The sequence below is a fragment of the Motacilla alba genome, chromosome 27 (assembly GCF_015832195.1).
Source record: "Motacilla alba alba isolate MOTALB_02 chromosome 27, Motacilla_alba_V1.0_pri, whole genome shotgun sequence".
In the NCBI taxonomy this organism is placed as follows: domain Eukaryota; kingdom Metazoa; phylum Chordata; class Aves; order Passeriformes; family Motacillidae; genus Motacilla; species Motacilla alba.
In genome coordinates this window covers 2,294,708-2,312,306 of record NC_052042.1, presented here as the reverse complement: position 1 = coordinate 2,312,306, position 17,599 = coordinate 2,294,708, and the positions used below count along the sequence as shown (strand labels likewise).

Here is a 17,599-nt window from a genome sequence, read left to right as displayed (position 1 = left end):
CCCCTAGAGGTGGGGTTGATTTAATCTGATTTCAGAGCTTCAGGGATTGTTGTTCAGAGCTGTGCTCCCTCTGATCTCAAGGGATGTGGGACTCCAAGGGCAGAATTAGCCTGATGCTGCCTTTGTTTAATTGGACTGGTGCCTTTAGGGGCAGTGCTGTCTCTGCTGGGGGAGTTTTCATTCAACTCCAGCCACTCACATTTCATTCTTCAATTTTTAGTGACTGCTTGTCAACTGTGAATCCTTCCTTCCTTCCTCCCTTCCTCCCAATTACAGTAGGAAAAAAGATCCAATCCAACAGAAATCAGATTTGATTGGAATTGCAGGAATTAACTCTGTACCTGGTACCGGCCTGCACAGCGCTGTGAGCAGCATCACCCGCTGATGTGGTCAGAGACACCTGGTCTGGGAAAAGATTGATAGGAGAACCAGAGAATTTACAACCAGAGGATCAAATTTACATCAAAGGCAAAAGGATCAATGGCAAATAGGAGATTGAAGTGAGAGGAGAAATTAAGTTTCTTCATTCAATGACTGAATCTTTTAATTTCAAAGAATTTGCTTCTTATCCATACAAGAGAGGGTGGCAGACAGAGGTTTCATTTCTGTAGCCATCCGATGGCAGGCAAATGCTGGGATCTTCAGAGCCAATCCCCTGTGTGGTCAGCAGAGAGGATAAAAACACTCTAAGGATGGAAATAATGTGAATTTTCCAGATCTCCCATTATTTCTGAAATTGTACCTTCCACCAAACAGCTTCCAGGGGGATCTCCAGGACAGGTACTACAGCCCATGGTGCTTTCAGAACACAGGGTAAGGGGCCAGTGTGCTCTGGAGGATTGATTTGTGGGTTTTCTCTAGCCCAAAGCCATGTGAAAGTGGGATCATCCTGGAGGTTTCACTGGCTGGGCCCATGGCCAAAGGAGGGTCAGGGAAGCAGGGGCTGAGTCCCTTGCAGGCTGTAACACTGAACCAGAGCTGCCAGGGAGGACTCAGAGAGGCCCCAGGCAGGGCTGCTCCCTTCTCATGGGGACACCCTGAGCCTGCTCCTCACCTGAGCTCCAGCTGTGTCTCAGCCAGCCCTGCACCTGCCCAGGGCACCTGCTGGTCTGGAGTGGGCTCACAGAATGACTTCCCAGCAGGACCTCAGACTTCCTCATCACCACGCACTTGTCAGATTTCCTAGAAAACCAGGCCTGAGGTCATGAGGCTCTCACTGGCCTTGTCCCTTAATGACTCTGATTGATGATTTCTGATTTCACAAGAAATCTCTGATGGCAGTCAGCCCCTCTGATAAGAACATTTGCCTGGGCCTGGCCAGCTTTCCCCATTGCTATCAGAAGAGGAGGGGGAAATAAAAAACAAAAGAAAACAGAAAATCCAGACAGAAGCAGCCCACATGCAGGGTCCTAGGGGCTCTCTCCAAAGGACTCTGATGGGAGATGCACTCAACACACACCCCATTCCTCTCCCTCTGCACTGTGGATGCTCTGAACCAGCCCCGATCTCTCCAGCTTCTTGAGAAGATTGTCCTTGGGTGACGTTAGGATGCTTGTATCCCCAGTCATTGTTCTGTTTATGCTGGATAATATGTTCTGTACCTTCAAGACTGCCTCTGAAGAGTGAAGTTTTGTTTTGTTGTCAGCCTGCTCCTTTACAGCTGGCGGGACACAGAGATGGGGCCTTACATGGAGCGGCTGTTGCTTTTTGCTTGGCTTTCGCTTTGCTCTTGTTTTGCTCTTGCTTTTCCTTCTGCTCATAGTTAGTTTAGCTAGGCAGTCCAATGTTTCCCTGGACTGTTTTTCTTTCTCTTTATTGGAACCACTCGAGCCTGCTCCAGACTGGGACCTGGGAAACACCGAGAGTTTGCAACTTGTGGCTGCAGCAGCCATCCCCAGCATCGGAGGGACCGACAAGTGAGAGACCACTTCCAGGAGAGACTTTCTGAATTTGTCATTGTTTTCAGAGCGGTGAAAGAGTGTTGTCATCCAGTGTTCATTTTGTGTGCTGTGGGGTGTTTTGCCTGTTAAATAAACAGGTTCTTACCACTTTTCTCCAAGGAATCCTTCCCGAACTGGTTGGGGGTTGGGGTCGTGTGGGTTTGCTTTCTGGAGGGGCTTCCTTTGGAGGTTTTCTCCCAATTTTGCCCTAAACCAGGACACCAGGGCACCTGCTGGTCTGGACTGGGCTCACAGAGTGACTTCCCAGCAGGACCTCAGATTTCCCCATCACCATGCACTTGTCAGATTTCCTAGAAAACCAGAGCTGAGATCATGAGGCTCCCACTGGCATTGTCCCTTAGAGACTCTGACTGGTGGTTTCTCATTTCGCAAGGACTGCTGGTTTCTGATTTCTGTGATTGTAGTCAGACCCTCTGATAAAAAAGAGGAACTTTGCCTGGCCCTGGCCAGCTCTCCCCATTGCTATCAGAGGATGGGGGGAAACAAAAAAACAACAACAACAACAAAAAAAAAAATAAATCCAGATGGAAGCGGCCCACTTGCAGGGTCCTAGGGGCTCTCTCCAAAGGTCTCTGATGGGAGATGCACTCAACACACACCCCATTCCTCTTCCTGTGCACTGTGGGTGCTCTGAACCAGCCCAGATCTCTCCATGTTCTTGAGAAGATTGTGACAAAACCACAAATAATGTGTCATGAACCGCTCATCAAACCACAGTTTGGCATTCTGAGAAAAAAAGCAATAAATGACACGGCCACAGGCAGGCTGAGGTTTCCTGCGGCAGCTCCACATGGCATATATAGAGGTCGCAAAAACCTGTCTCCTGCCTGGCGACAGCTACGGCTTTGTCTCATCAGCACTGGTGGGAGATGCTGCTGCTCTTTCTGCTCACAAATGCTTTTGTCCTTCTGCCCTGGGCTGGGGCTGGTGAGTACACAGAGATGGGACTTAGACAGGAACATGCAAGGGCACAGATGGACTCTGAGTAGTCAATCTCAGGCAAGGCTCCTGCCTCTCCTCTCCTGTCTCTACTCTCCGTCTTTCCTCTCTCCTCTCATCTCCCAGCTCAGCCTGGGCCTGAAAGCAGTGAGGCATTAGAGGCACTAGAGCTGTGCCCTTGGTGGCATTTGAGTCATCCAGAGCCAGGGTGCTCAGACCCCAGACAGTGCTGCTTGTCTTTCTCTCCACTGTGCCCCAGCATTGCCTTGGACAGCTCCAGGAAGGAAGGAGAGTTGTTGGGATCACTGGCACATGGCATTAGAGGATGACCCTTTCCTTTCTTGCAGCTCCAAACATGACAGGAAACAGCAGCACCTTAACATTGATATTAACATTGATACTTAACATTCCTATTAACATTTCCCATCTCTCTTCCAGGAAGGATCATTGGTGGTTGGGAAGTTAAGCCCCATTCCAGACCCTACATGGCTTATTTAAAAATTCAAAATGGCTCAAAAATTAGTTATTCCTGTGGAGGGTTCCTGATTCGCCCAGACGCCGTGCTCTCAGCAGCTCACTGTGTGGATAAAGAAGGGTAAGACTCCATTGTTCTTGCACAGGAGATTTTTTCCAGTCTCACACAGTCACAGAGGGCCCCAGCCCTGGTCTGGGCTGGAACAGTGCCCCGTGTCTCTTGAGGCAGAGCAGGGATCTCTGGAGCTGAGCTCCCCTCTGTGAGTGCAGGAATTGTCTGCCAGGGGCTGAGTGTCCTTGGGGACAGGAATGCTCACAGGGCTCTGCAGGGTCATGGTTCCTCCCATGGCTGAGAGCTGCTGCTGGAGAAGGGGTCCAGTGTCTCCCCTGGCCTGCTTCCCTTTGTCCTCAGCCCGGGGCAGCTCCCAGCTGTGTCAGTGTGGGGTGAGGGATCCTCAGCTGGGCTCTGCAAGGAACCCAGGTGAGAGAGGACAGCTTGCTGAGAGCTGCTCTGGGGAGGTTTCTCAAACCACCACCTCCCTCCAACCCCCTGCCCTGGGGGAACAAAGCCCCTGTGGCCAATGCAGCTGGAATGTGTTGGTGTTTCCTGGCAGGACAGTGAGGGTCACTGTGACTCTGGGAGCCCACAACATAACCAGCCAAGAACCGAGCCAGCAGAAGATCCGTGTTGGACACTGGGTCGTGCATCCCAAATATTCCCGTGTTGGCTTGAAAAATGACATTGTGCTGCTGAAGGTACGGCCCAACGCATCCTTCCTGCCTGAGGGATCTCCCCCTGCTCACCTCCCCAAACTCTGAACTTGCTCCTAATCCTTCACTGGCTCTAACCCCGTGTTCTCTCTGCCTGACAGCTGAAGCCAAAGGCCAGGATCAATAAGAATGTGCAGAGTATCCCCATTCCCAATGAAAAAGAAAGTGTGCGAGAAGGAGCTGAATGTAGGGTGGCTGGCTGGGGCTGGACATCTGTGACAGAGACCACGACTGATGTGTTGAGGGAAGTAGTACTGAAGGTGCAAAAGGAGGAAATATGTCAGCAGCTAATTGATAAGTACCAGCGTCAGTCTATGCTCTGTGTTGGTGATAAATCCCGTAAAAAGGCAACTTCCAAGGTAAGATTTGTTTTGGGCTGCAAGCCTGGGAGGAGGTTGGGACTGAACAGTCAGCTTGCTTCTCAGGTGAAAGCAAAAGGACACCAGAATGAAGCATGACCTTCAGATCGATGAGCTGAGGGTCCTCACAGAAGCTCTGATGTGCTCCATGAACTGGGGTGCATTTTCCAACTATCAGCAACATTTGCTTTTTTACTTACCTGGGGATGTTCTACCCCAAGTAGCCAGTGCTTTGGAGTGTAAATTCCCTGTGATAACCTTGCTAGGATGGCTTAGATATTTCCCCATGTCTAAAGGAGGTCAATGTTCTTTTTTGAGTATTTGAATCTCAGAGAACCTCCAGGCCTGAATTGTTCCATGGGTGGGCTTAGAGGAGTAGTGAGGCAGCTACAAACGCTGAGAGCTGGGTCTGGAGGGAGGGAGGTGCTTGGAAAAGGAGCTTCTTCACATGGAGGGAGGGAAGAGGAAACTTGCTCCTTAAGGCAGGGAGAGCTGAGCTGTGGCATGTCTGACCCCTCTCACTCCTCTCATGACACAGGGTGATTCTGGAGGCCCATTAGTCTGCAACAAGAAGGCTCATGGCATTGTTTCTCGTGGATATAAAAAACGCCTCTTCCCTAAGGTGTTCACCAGGATCTCGTACTTTGAGCCCTGGATACGTGAGCAGCTGAGGAGGTTTGCACTCCAAGATATTCCTGGCTCTCCATCCTCTGGCTGAAATGCTCAGTGCCCCTTCTGCACAATGCATCCAACACCTGCTGGTGCTCAGAAGCTCCCAGGGGCAGCTGGAGGGGAGTCAGAGAAGCCCCTGTGGTGCAGGCACAGGCTTTGGCACTGAGGAGAGTCTCCATGGCAAGGTACAAATGCAGCTCCCAAGCACACCCAGCTTCCCATTGCTCCCCTCCTCCCACTGCTGCTCCAGCTCTGCTTCTGGCCATCAATAAAAGCATGTTCAAACTCTCCTGTGTCTGCAGCCTTCTTGGCAGCTGGAGGCAAACCCTGGGTGTGAGAATGAGGAGATGACACTCTGGGAGAACCCGGGCACAGGTGGGACACGCAGGCCAGGTCTCAGTGCCCAAATGCTCCCCTTGTCTCCATCAGCCCCTTGCAGTCCAGCCAGCAGGTACAGCCTGTACAGAACATTTATCCAGCCCTTCAGAAACAGAGGCACCTCCACATGCAAGGGGAGATCACGTGGGTTTCCAGTACCAACCTGAAACCCTCTAAGGATGCTTAGACAGACTGAAGACCAGCCAGCCTGTTTAACACCCTGTCTCCCCTTCAATCTCCTTGAAGCCCAGGTGAAGCCTTTTCTTTACACCTGTAAAATGCCTGTGGGTTGAACTGGATCCCTGATCTCCCAGGGATCTCTGATCTCCCACTGGATCAGCTGATCAGAGGTGACTGTTCCAGGAGGTGGCCTTGTGCTGTGGTGATGGGATAGATAATGTCAAATATGGCTGAGGCCAAAGCAGCATTGCAGAGACAAGCCTGGTCACTTGTGTGAGGAACAGCTGCATTATCGCAGCCATGGTCCCCTGAACAGGGAATCATTAGCAGTGACTCCATGACTGCAGAAGGCTGATTAATCACTTTATTGTTACTACATTATAATATAGTGTATTATTAAGAATAACCTCATTCCCTTTGCCGGACAGTTATGACACACATGTGGATCCAACTGGTCAATCAATCTAAACAACCATCACCAGCACTCAATAAAGAAACCACGTTTTGGTGAACAATCTCCATAACACATTCCACATGTGCACGACGACAGGTGTAGCATGTGAAGAAAAGAACTGTTTCTCATTTTCCCTGAGTTCTCCCACAGCCCCTGAGAGCCTCCCAGGAAAGTCCTGGGAGAGAGCCATGCCTCCCTCTGCCCAGAGGACACAGGAGTACCACACTGCATTTCTTTTAGGGTTTTTTTATCTAAGAAGGCACAGAATACACCCTCAGCAAGTCTGCTGATGGTGCAGAACTGGAGGGAGTGGGTGATATGCCAGAAGGCTGTTCTGTCATTCAGTGGGACCTGGACAGGCTGGAGGGTTGGGCTGAAGGAAACCTAAAGAGGTTCAATAAGGACAAGTGTAGGGTCCTGCAGTGGGGGAGGAATAACCCCAAGTACCAGGCTGGGGCTGACCTACCAGAGAGCAGCTCTGCAGAGAAGGACCTGGGGCTTTTGGTGGGTGACAAGCTGACCATGAGCTGGCAGTGTGCCCCTGGGGCCAGGAGAGCCAAAAGGATAATCAGATGTATCAGGAAGAGCATGGCCAGAGGGTCCAGGAGGGGATTGTGCCACTCTACTCAGCCCTGGTGAGGCTCACTTGGGGTGCTGTGTCCAGGCCTGGTCTCTCAGAACAGGGAAGAAAAGGAGCTGCTGGAGAGGGTCCAGCAGAGGCCACAAAATGATTAATGGAGCATCTCTGATGAGGAAAGACTGTGGGGCTGGGCCTGTTCAGTCTAGGAAGGGAAGAATGAGACGGAATCTAAGAAATGCATATAGATATGTCAGAGTTGGGTGTCGAGAGGATGGGGACATGGGCAGACAGGACCAAGGGATGCCCACAGTCTGGCACAAGCCCACTCCTGGCTTTCCGTCCAGTCCTGCAGCACATTGGCTCTGATCTGCCATCCCACAAAAGCCCTTTCCACCCAAATTCCACCCCATAATTCCCCTCTCTAGGTGCAGCACTTTCTTCTCTTTCATTTAGCCAATGTGTGCCATGATGCCTTAGGAGTTTAGTTTTATATTTTTCAAATCCTGTACTGCATTAGTGTAAAACTCTCAACTCCATATACAGTGTTAACTGTCTTCACATTTTGGGCAGACAAAGCAATCCCTCCAGGCCTGAAATTCAAGGACGCTCTACAGCCTCAGGCCCCAAAAAGTATAAATACCTTAGGGTGAGAAGAAAGGAATGATGGGAGCAGTTATGCAGATTAAGCTATTCCATAGAAGGTTATGTCATGAGCCCTGCTTTCTGATTGGATAGTCTTGTGTTGTAGATAAGGTACGGTTTCTGTTTCTCTTTGTTCATTGGTTCCCTGCCCTCCAGATAAGTTTGAATTTGCCTCATTGCATTGTCTTCTGGAGCAGCTCCCTGCAGTGTGCAGCTGATGGTTTTGTTGTGTATTTATTGTTAGTGTCCCTTGTATTTTTCTTTTACTAAAAGGAAAATGTTTTCTTTATTTTCTCTTTATTTTCCTTTATTATTTCCTTTGATTTTTGGTCACTCCAGACCCACCCATCCCTTATTTTATTTATTGCCACACTCTCAGCTGACCCAGTCCCAGGGCTGTGCTCACCTGTGGCTGTGCAATGCAGCAGAGCTGCCTGCCAGGGTAAAGACACGAGAAATGAGCAAAATCTAAAGTGTTCTGTCCTGGGTTAAACTGTGAGATGTGTGACAGCAAGAGCCTGAGACGAGAGATGCTGGACTTCATGCGGCTCTTCAAAATGCAGTTTATTGTATCCAAGATGTTACAGCGGTCCATGGTGCTTTCAGAACACAGGGTAAGGGGCAATGCCAGTGTGCTCTGGAGGATTGATTTGTGGGCTTTCTCTAGCCCAAAGCCATGTGAAAGTGGGAACATCCTGGAGGTTTCACTGGCTGGGCCCATGGCCAAAGGAGGGTCAGGGAAGCAGGGGCTGAGTCCCTTGCAGGCTGTAACACTGAACCAGAGCTGCCAGGGAGGACTCAGAGAGGCCCCAGGCAGGGCTGCTCCCTTCTCATGGGGACACCCTGAGCCTGCTCCTCACCTGAGCTCCAGCTGTGTCTCAGCCAGCCCTGCACCTGCCCAGGGCACCTGCTGGTCTGGAGTGGGCTCACAGAATGACTTCCCAGCAGGACCTCAGACTTCCTCATCACCACGCACTTGTCAGATTCCAGAGAACACCTGGGTTGAGTCTGTGAGGCTCTCACTGGCCTTGTCCCTTAGAGACACTGATTAGTGATTTCTGATTTCACAAGGACATCGCTGATGGCAGTCAGACCCTCTGATAAAAAAAAAAAACCAGCATCTTTGCCTGAACCTGGCCGGCTCTCCCCATTGCTATCAGAAGACGAGGGGGAAATAAAAAATCCAGATGGAAGCAGCCAACATGCAGAGGGTCCCAGGGGCTCTCTCCAATGGTCTCTGATGGGCATGCACTCAACAGACACCCCATTCCTCTCCCTCTGCACTGTGGGTGCTCTGAACCAGCCCACATCTCCCCATGTTCTTGAGAAGATTGTGATAAAAATGCAGAGAATGTGTCATGAACCCCTTTACCAAGTCACAGTTTGGGGTTGTGAGAACAAAAGCAGTAAATGACACAGCTACAGGCAGGCTGAGGTTTCCTGTGTCAGCTCCACATGACATATAGAGAGGCTTCCTTTCTCTACCAGCCATTCTGTACCTGTCTCCTGCCTGGCCACAGCTACGACTTTGTCTCATCAGCACTGGTGGGAGATGCTGCTGCTCCTTCTGCTCACAAATGCTTTTGTCCTTCTGCCCTGGGCTGGGGCTGGTGAGTACACAGAGATGGGACTTAGACAGGAACATGCAAGGCCACAGATGGACTCTGAGTAGTCAATCTCAGCAAGGCTCCTGCCTCTCCTTCTCTCCTGTCTCTACTCTCCGTCTTTCCTCTCTCCTCTCATCTCCCAGCTCAGCCTGGGCCTGAAAGCAGTGAGGCATTAGAGGCACTAGAGCTGTGCCCTTGGTGGCATTTGAGTCATCCAGAGCCAGGGGTGCTCAGACCCCAGACAGTGCTGCTTGTCTTTCTCTCCACTGTGCCCCAGCATTGCCTTTGGACAGCCCCAGGAAGGAAGGAGAGTTGTTGGGATCACTGGCACTTGGCATTAGAGGATGACCCTTTCCTTTCTTGCAGCTCCAAACATGACAGGAAACAGCAGCATCTTAACATTGCTATTAACATTGATATTAACATTCCTATTAACATTGATATTAACATTGATATTTAACATTCCTCATCTCTCTTCCAGGAAGGATCATTGGTGGACGGGAAGTCAAGCCCCACTCCAGACCGTACATGGCTCATTTAAAAATTCAAAGAGGATCACAAACTAGTTACTGTGGAGGGTTCCTGATTCGCCCAGACGCCGTGCTCTCAGCAGCTCACTGTGTGGATAAAGAAGGGTAAGACTCCATTGTTCTTGCACAGGAGATTTTTTCCAGTCTCACACAGTCGCAGAGGGCCCCAGCCCTGGTCTGGGCTGGAACAGTGCCCCGTGTCTCTCGAGGCAGAGCAGGGATCTCTGGAGCTGAGCTCCCCTCTGTGAGTGCAGGAATTGTCTGCCAGGGGCTGAGTGTCCTTGGGGACAGGAATGCTCACAGGGCTCTGCAGGGTCATGGTTCCTCCCATGGCTGAGAGCTGCTGCTGGAGAAGGGGTCCAGTGTCTCCCCTGGCCTGCTTCCCTTTGTCCTCAGCCCGGGGCAGCTCCCAGCTGTGTCAGTGTGGGGTGAGGGATCCTCAGCTGGGCTCTGCAAGGAACCCAGGTGAGAGAGGACAGCTTGCTGAGAGCTGCTCTGGGGAGGTTTCTCAAACCACCACCTCCCTCCAACCCCCTGCCCTGGGGGAACACAGCCCCTGTGGCCAATGCAGCTGGAATGTGTTGGTGTTTCCTGGCAGGAGAGTGAGGGTCACTGTGACTCTGGGAGCCCACAATGCAAGGGGCCGAGAACGGAGCCAGCAGAAGATCCGTGTTGGGCAGTGGGTAACCCATCCCAAATATTCCCGTGTTGGCTTGAAAAATGACATTGTGCTGCTGAAGGTATGGCCCAACCCATCCTTCCTGCCTGAGGGATCTCCCCCTGCTCACCTCCCCAAACTCTGAACTTGCTCCTAATCCTTCGCTGCCTCTAACCCCGTGTTCTCTCTGCCTGACAGCTGAAGCCAAAGGCCAGGATCAATAAGAATGTGCAGAGTATCTCCATTCCCAGGAGAAATGATCGTGTGAGAGAAGGAGCTTTATGTAATGTGCCTGGTTGGGGCTGGACATCTGACACAGGAAATACGACTAATGTGCTGAGAGAGGTGAAACTGAAGGTGCAAAATGCGACAGTATGTCAGCAGATTTTCCGTTACTATGAGCGTCAGTCTATGCTCTGTGTTGGTGATGAATCCAGTCCAAAAGCAACTTCCCGAGTAAGTGTTGTTGTGGGCTGCAAGGTTGGGAGGAGGTTGGGACTGAACAGTCAGCTTGCTTCTCAGGTGAAAGCAAAAGGAGACCAGAATGAAGCATGACCTTCAGAATGATGAGCTGAGGCTCCTCACAGATGCTCTGAAGCTCTGATGTGCTCCCTTAAGTGGGGTGCATTTTCCTAAGTATCAGCAACATTTGCTTCTTTACTTACTTGGGGATGTTCTACCCAGCCTAACCCGTGCTTTGGTGTGCAAGATCCTTGTGATATCCTTGCTAGGATTGCTCAGATAATTCTTCATGTCTAAAGGAGGTCAATATGTCTTTGAGTTTTTGAATCTCGGAGAGCCTCCAGGCCTGAATTGTTCCATGGGTGGGCTTAGAAGGAGTAGTGAGGCAGCTACAAACGCTGAGAGCTGGGTCTGGAGGGAGGGAGGTGCTTGGAAGAGGAGCTTCTTCACATGGAGGGAGGGAAGAGGAAACTTGCTCCTTAAGGCAGGGAGAGCTGAGCTGTGGCATGTCTGACCCCTCTCACTCCTCTCATGACACAGGGTGATTCTGGAGGCCCATTAGTCTGCAACAGGAAGGCTCATGGCATTGTTTCCCATGCACGTGAACGCAACCTCTTCCCAAGTGTATTCACCAAGATCTCATACTTTGAGCCCTGGATACGTGAGCAGCTGAGGAGGTTTGCACTCCAAGATATTCCTGGCTCTCCATCCTCTGGCTGAAATGCTCAGTGCCCCTTCTGCACAATGCATCCAACACCTGCTGGTGCTCAGAAGCTCCCAGGGGCAGCTGGAGGGGAGTCAGAGAAGCCCCTGTGGTGCAGGCACAGGCTTTGGCACTGAGGAGAGTCTCCATGGCAAGGTACAAATGCAGCTCCCAAGCACACCCAGCTTCCCATTGCTCCCCTCCTCCCACTGCTGCTCCAGCTCTGCTTCTGGCCATCAATAAAAGCATGTTCAAACTCTCCTGTGTCTGCAGCCTTCTTGGCAGCTGGAGGCAAGCTCTGGGTGTGAGAATGAGGAGATGACACTCTGGGAGAACCTGGGCACAGGTGGGACATGCAGGCCAGGTCTCAGTGCCCAAATGCTCCCCTTGTCTCCATCAGCCCCTTGCAGTCCAGCCAGCAGGTACAGCCTGTACAGAACATTTATCCAGCCCTTCAGAAACAGAGGCATCTCCACATGCAAGGGGAGATCACGTGGGTTTCTGGTACCAACCTGAAACCCTCTTAGGATGCTTAGACAGACTGAAGACCAGCCAGCCTGTTGAACACCCTGTCTCCCCTTCAATCTCCTTGAAGCCCAGGTGAAGCCTTTTCTTTACACCTGTAAAATGCCTGTGGGTTGAACTGGAAGCTTTCTCCCACTGGATCAGCTGATCAGAGGTGACTGTTCCAGGAGGTGCCCTTGTGCTGGGGTGATGGGATAGAAAATGTCAAATATGGCTGAGGCCAAAGCAGCATTGCAGAGACAAGCCTGGTCACTTGTGTGAGGAACAGCTGCATTATCACAGCCATGGTCCCCTGAACAGGAAATCATTAGCAGTGACTCCATGACTGCAGAAGGCTGATTAATCACTTTATTGTTACTACATTATATTATACTATACTCTTTGTAGAACCTCATTGCCTTTGGCAGACAATTGTGGCCACCTAGGACTCTGGAGAGCGTCCCCAGTGCTAGCCCTGTCAGAGTTAGTCGCCGCAAGCCTGCTCCTTGGACACAGAGCAGAGGGACACCAGGGGCCCTCTCCAGAATCCTGTGTGGTCTGGAGGGCGCCTAAGGCTCTCGCCTTTGCGGGTGGGACTTGCAGTGGCAGCGAAGGCAGAAGAAAGAGAGCGGACTCTGGCTGGGGGCAAATCCAGATTTACTGCTATCCAGGTAACCCAACCAGTCTAAGACACTGAATGCGCAGGGGATTATAAAGTTGGAGGACACTGGGGCGGGGTCTGTTCCTTGGCCAATAGGGTAGCAGGGAGGCGTGGGGAAAATAGGGGATTGACATTGAAAGGGACAATGGGATCGACTTGGAGGAGTGGCCCTGGCCTCTGAACCAACCAACTGATGGCAGGGTAGAAGCTTCCAGAAAATGGGGAAGGGTCACCGAGTGATGGACAGAGGGCCAGGGAGGGATCAGGTGAGTGACTGAACAAACACTATAACAACAGGGGAGGAGGCAGGGAGATTGACATACAACACGAGGACGGGCAGAACTGGGGCAGAACCATAACAGGGGGATATAACAGGGGGATATAACAGGGGCTTTACAGGACATACCAATACAAACTCAGTTAATGCATGAAACCATATAACACACCACAACATCAGGACACCAGGGCACCTGCTGCTCTGGACTGGGCTCACAGAATGACTTCCCAGCAGGACCTCAGACTTCCTCATCACCATGGACGTGACAGATTTCCTAGAAAACCAGAGCTGAGATCATGAGGCTCCCACTGGCATTGTCCCTTAGAGACTCTGACTGGTGGTTTCTCATTTTGCAAGGACTGCTGGTTTCTGATTTCTGTGATGGCAGTCAGACCCTTGATAAAAAAGAGGAACTTTGCCTGGCCCTGGCCAGCTCTCCCCATTACTATCAGAAGACGAGGGGGAAACAAAAAACAACAAAAAAAATCCAGATGGAATCAGCCCACATGCAGGGTCCCAGGGGCTCTCTCCAAAGGTCTCTGATGGGAGATGCACTCAACAAACACCCCATTCCTCTTCCTGTGCACTGTGGGTGCTCTGAACCAGCCCCGATCTCTCCAGCTTCTTGAGAAGATTGTAACGAAACCACTGAGAATGTGTCATGAGCTCCTCACCAAGCCAGAGTTTGGAGTTGTGAGAACAAAAACAATAAATGACACGGCCACAGGCAGGCTGAGGTTTCCTGTGTCAGCTCCACATGACATATATAGAGGCTTCCTTTCTCTACCTGCCATTCTGTACCTGTCTCCTGCCTGGCGACAGCTATGGCTTTGTCTCATCAGCACTGGTGGGAGATGCTGCTGCTCCTTCTGCTCACAAATGCTTTTGTCCTTCTGCCCTGGGCTGGGGCTGGTGAGTACACAGAGATGGGACTTAGACAGGAACATGCAAGGGCACAGATGGACTCTGAGTAGTCAATCTCAGGCAAGGCTCCTGCCTCTCCTTCTCTCCTGTCTCTACTCTCCGTCTTTCCTCTCTCCTCTCATCTCCCAGCTCAGCCTGGGCCTGAAAGCAGTGAGGCATTAGAGGCACTAGAGCTGTGCCCTTGGTGGCATTTGAGTCATCCAGAGCCAGGGTGCTCAGACCCCAGACAGTGCTGCTTGTCTTTCTCTCCACTGTGCCCCAGCATTGCCTTTGGACAGCCCCAGGAAGGAAGGAGAGTTGTTGGGATCACTGGCACATGGCATTAGAGGATGACCCTTTCCTTTCTTGCAGCTCCAAACTTGACAGGAAACAGCAGCACCTTAACATTGCTATTAACATTTATACTTAACATTCCTATTAACATTTCCCATCTCTCTTCCAGGAAGGATCATTGATGGTCAGAAAGTGAAGCCCCACTCCAGACCGTACATGGCTCATTTAAAAATTCAAAGAGGATCACAAACTAGTTACTGTGGAGGGTTCCTGATTCGCCCAGACGCCGTGCTCTCAGCAGCTCACTGTGTGGATAAAGAAGGGTAAGACTCCATTGTTCTTGCACAGGAGATTTTTTCCAGTCTCACACAGTCGCAGAGGGCCCCAGCCCTGGTCTGGGCTGGAACAGTGCCCCGTGTCTCTCGAGGCAGAGCAGGGATCTCTGGAGCTGAGCTCCCCTCTGTGAGTGCAGGAATTGTCTGCCAGGGGCTGAGTGTCCTTGGGGACAGGAATGCTCACAGGGCTCTGCAGGGTCATGGTTCCTCCCATGGCTGAGAGCTGCTGCTGGAGAAGGGGTCCAGTGTCTCCCCTGGCCTGCTTCCCTTTGTCCTCAGCCCGGGGCAGCTCCCAGCTGTGTCAGTGTGGGGTGAGGGATCCTCAGCTGGGCTCTGCAAGGAACCCAGGTGAGAGAGGACAGCTTGCTGAGAGCTGCTCTGGGGAGGTTTCTCAAACCACCACCTCCCTCCAACCCCCTGCCCTGGGGGAACACAGCCCCTCTGGCCAATGCAGCTGGAATGTGTTGGTGTTTCCTGGCAGGAGAGTGAGGGTCACTGTGACTCTGGGAGCCCACAATATAAGGCTCTGGGAATGGAGCCAGCAGAAGATCCGTGTTGGACACTGGGTCGTGCATCCCAAATATTCCCGTGTTGGCTTGAAAAATGACATTGTGCTGCTGAAGGTATGGCCCAACCCATCCTTCCTGCCTGAGGGATCTCCCCCTGCTCACCTCCCCAAACTCTGAACTTGCTCCTAATCCTTGACTGGCTCCTACCCCGTGTTCTCTCTGCCTGACAGCTGGAGAAAAACGCCCGGATCAATAAGAATGTGCAGATTATCCCCATTCCTGATGAAAAAGAAAGTGTGAGAGAAGGAGCTTTATGTAATGTGAGTGGTTGGGGCTGGACATCCATGAAAGGGCACAAATCTAATGTGTTGATGGAGGTAGAACTGAAGGTGCAAAAAGAGGAAATATGTCAGCAGCGCTCCAGTAACTTCCAGCATCAGTCTATGCTCTGTGTTGGTGATGAATGCAGTAAAAAGGCAACTTCCAAGGTAAGTGTTCTTTTAAACTGCAAGCTTGGGTGGAGGTTGGGACAGGACAGTCAGCTTGGTTCTCCGGTGAAAGCAAAAGGAGACCAGAATGCACCAGGACCTTCAGAATGATGAGCTGAGGCTCCTCACAGATGCTCTGAAGCTCTGATGTGCTCCCTTAAGTGGGGTGCATTTTCCTAAGTATCAGCAACATTTGCTTTTTTACTTACTAGGGGATGATCTACCCAGCCTAACCAGTGCTTTGGTGTGCAAGATCCTTGTGATATGCTTGCTAGGATGGCTTAGATGTTTCCCCATGTCTAAAGTAGATCAATATTCTTTTTGAGTATTTGAATTTCAGAGAACCTCCAGGCCTGAATTGTTCCATGGGTGGGCTTTGAGGAGTAGTGAGGCAGCTACAAACGCTGAGAGCTGGGTCTGGAGGGAGGGAGGTGCTTGGAAGAGGAGCTTCTTCACATGGAGGGAGGGAAGAGGAAACTTGCTCCTTAAGGCAGGGAGAGCTGAGCTGTCGCATGTCTGACCCCTCTCACTCCTTTCATGACACAGGGTGATTCTGGAGGCCCATTAGTCTGCAACAAGAAGGCTCATGGCATTGTTTCTCATGGATATGGAGACTGCCTCTTCCCTGAGGTATTCACCAGGATCTCACACTTTGAGCCCTGGATACGTGAGCAGCTGAGGAGGTTTGCACTCCAAGATATTCCTGGCTCTCCATCCTCTGGCTGAAATGCTCAGTGCCCCTTCTGCACAATGCATCCAACACCTGCTGGTGCTCAGAAGCTCCCAGGGGCAGCTGGAGGGGAGTCAGAGAAGCCCCTGTGGTGCAGGCACAGGCTTTGGCACTGAGGAGAGTCTCCATGGCAAGGTACAAATGCAGCTCCCAAGCACACCCAGCTTCCCATTGCTCCCCTCCTCCCACTGCTGCTCCAGCTCTGCTTCTGGCCATCAATAAAAGCATGTTCAAACTCTCCTGTGTCTGCAGCCTTCTTGGCAGCTGGAGGCAAACCCTGGGTGTGAGAATGAGGAGATGACACTCTGGGAGAACCCGGGCACAGGCGGGACATGCAGGCCAGGTCTCAGTGCCCAAATGCTCCCCTTGTCTCCATCAGCCCCTTGCAGTCCAGCCAGCAGGTACAGCCTGTACAGAACATTTATCCAGCCCTTCAGAAACAGAGGCACCTCCACATGCAAGGGGAGATCACGTGGGTTTCTAATACCAACCTGAAACCCTCTTAGGATGCTTAGACAGACTGAAGACCAGCCAGCCTGTTTAACACCCTGTCTCCCCTTCAATCTCCTTGAAGCCCAGGTGAAGCCTTTTCTTTACACCTGTAAAATGCCTGTGGGTTGAACTGGAAGCTTTCTCCCACTGGATCAGCTGATCAGAGGTGACTGTTCCAGGAGGTGGCCTTGTGCTGTGGTGATGGGATAGAAAATGTCAAATATGGCTGAGGCCAAAGCAGTATTGCAGAGACAAGCCTGGTCACTTGTGTGAGGAACAGTTGCATTATTGTAGTCAGTGTGTGCCATGATGCCTTAGGAGTTTACTTTTATATTTTTCAAATCCTGTGCTGCATTAGTGTAGAACTCTAAACTCCATATACAGTGTTATCTGTCTTCACATTTCGTGCAGACAAAGCAATCCCTCCAGGCCTGAAATTCAAGGACGCTCTACAGCCTCAGGCCCCAAAAAGTATAAACACCTTAGGGTGAGAAGAAAGGAATGATGGGAGCAGTTATGCAGATTAAGCTATTCCATAGAAGGTTATGTCATGAGCCCTGCTTTCTGATTGGATAGCCTTGTGTTGTAGATAAGGTATGGTTTCTGTTTCTCTTTGTTCATTGGTTCCCTGCCCTCTAGATAAGTTTGAGTTTGCCTCATTGCATTGTCTTCTGGAGCAGCTCCCTGCAGTGTGCAGCTGACGGTTTTGTTGGGTATTTATTGTTAGTGGCCCTTGTATTTTTCTTTTACTACAAGGAAAATATTTCCCTTTATTTCCCCCTTTATTTTCCTTTATTATTTCCTTTGATTTTCGGGCACTGCAGTCCCACCCATCCCTTATTTTATTTATTGCCACACTCTCAGCTGACCCGGTCCCAGGGCTGTGCTCATCTGTGGCCGTGCAATGCAGCAGAGCTGCCTGCCAGGGTAAAGACACGAGAAATGATAACATAACCTTTGCTCAGCAAACCTCAATTTGGACATCTATTATTCTTCTATATCAAAACTTGCTTCCATCTCTATTTCGTTCTCAGGT

The 17,599-nt window shown here is 51.0% G+C and overlaps 3 protein-coding genes across 4 annotated transcripts; all 3 read left to right on the top strand.

Annotated features, from left to right (window-relative positions):
- The first annotated feature begins 2,830 nt into the window (after nt 1-2,830).
- Nucleotides 2,831-5,464, top strand: LOC119712117 (cathepsin G-like). Its single transcript, XM_038163019.1, has 5 exons — nt 2,831-2,888; nt 3,339-3,495; nt 3,989-4,130; nt 4,247-4,504; nt 5,043-5,464. Exons 1-5 carry the CDS (start codon nt 2,831-2,833, stop codon nt 5,220-5,222), a joined length of 795 nt encoding a protein of 264 aa, XP_038018947.1. The 3' UTR covers nt 5,223-5,464.
- Nucleotides 5,465-8,891: 3,427 nt separating this feature from the next.
- On the top strand, nt 8,892-11,629 carry LOC119712068 (cathepsin G-like). 2 transcript variants are annotated; one of them, XM_038162926.1, is made up of 5 exons: nt 8,892-9,020; nt 9,499-9,652; nt 10,146-10,287; nt 10,404-10,661; nt 11,208-11,629. In XM_038162926.1, exons 1-5 carry the CDS (start codon nt 8,963-8,965, stop codon nt 11,385-11,387), a joined length of 792 nt encoding a protein of 263 aa, XP_038018854.1. In that variant the 5' UTR covers nt 8,892-8,962; the 3' UTR covers nt 11,388-11,629. The 2 variants fall into 2 exon arrangements, with proteins under 2 accessions (XP_038018854.1, XP_038018853.1); XM_038162925.1 differs by lacking the exons at nt 8,892-9,020; nt 9,499-9,652 and having other exon boundaries at nt 9,735-10,287.
- Nucleotides 11,630-13,636: 2,007 nt separating this feature from the next.
- Nucleotides 13,637-16,309, top strand: LOC119712020 (cathepsin G-like). Its single transcript, XM_038162817.1, has 5 exons — nt 13,637-13,724; nt 14,179-14,332; nt 14,829-14,967; nt 15,084-15,341; nt 15,888-16,309. Exons 1-5 carry the CDS (start codon nt 13,637-13,639, stop codon nt 16,065-16,067), a joined length of 819 nt encoding a protein of 272 aa, XP_038018745.1. The 3' UTR covers nt 16,068-16,309.
- The last annotated feature ends 1,290 nt before the right edge of the window (nt 16,310-17,599 follow it).

Excerpts from the sequence above, each read along its gene's own strand:
- LOC119712117 (XM_038163019.1), top strand. The coding sequence starts at position 2,831 with ATGCTGCTGCTCTTTCTGCTCACAAATGCTTTTGTCCTTCTGCCCTGG. Across the intron at positions 2,889-3,338 it reads TCTGCCCTGGGCTGGGGCTG|GAAGGATCATTGGTGGTTGG; the intron begins GTGAGTACACAG and ends TCTCTCTTCCAG. Across the intron at positions 3,496-3,988 it reads CACTGTGTGGATAAAGAAGG|GACAGTGAGGGTCACTGTGA; the intron begins GTAAGACTCCAT and ends GTTTCCTGGCAG.
- LOC119712068 (XM_038162925.1), top strand. The coding sequence starts at position 9,841 with ATGCTCACAGGGCTCTGCAGGGTCATGGTTCCTCCCATGGCTGAGAGC. Across the intron at positions 10,288-10,403 it reads ATGACATTGTGCTGCTGAAG|CTGAAGCCAAAGGCCAGGAT; the intron begins GTATGGCCCAAC and ends TCTGCCTGACAG. Across the intron at positions 10,662-11,207 it reads GTCCAAAAGCAACTTCCCGA|GGTGATTCTGGAGGCCCATT; the intron begins GTAAGTGTTGTT and ends CTCATGACACAG.
- LOC119712020 (XM_038162817.1), top strand. The coding sequence starts at position 13,637 with ATGGCTTTGTCTCATCAGCACTGGTGGGAGATGCTGCTGCTCCTTCTG. Across the intron at positions 13,725-14,178 it reads TCTGCCCTGGGCTGGGGCTG|GAAGGATCATTGATGGTCAG; the intron begins GTGAGTACACAG and ends TCTCTCTTCCAG. Across the intron at positions 14,968-15,083 it reads ATGACATTGTGCTGCTGAAG|CTGGAGAAAAACGCCCGGAT; the intron begins GTATGGCCCAAC and ends TCTGCCTGACAG.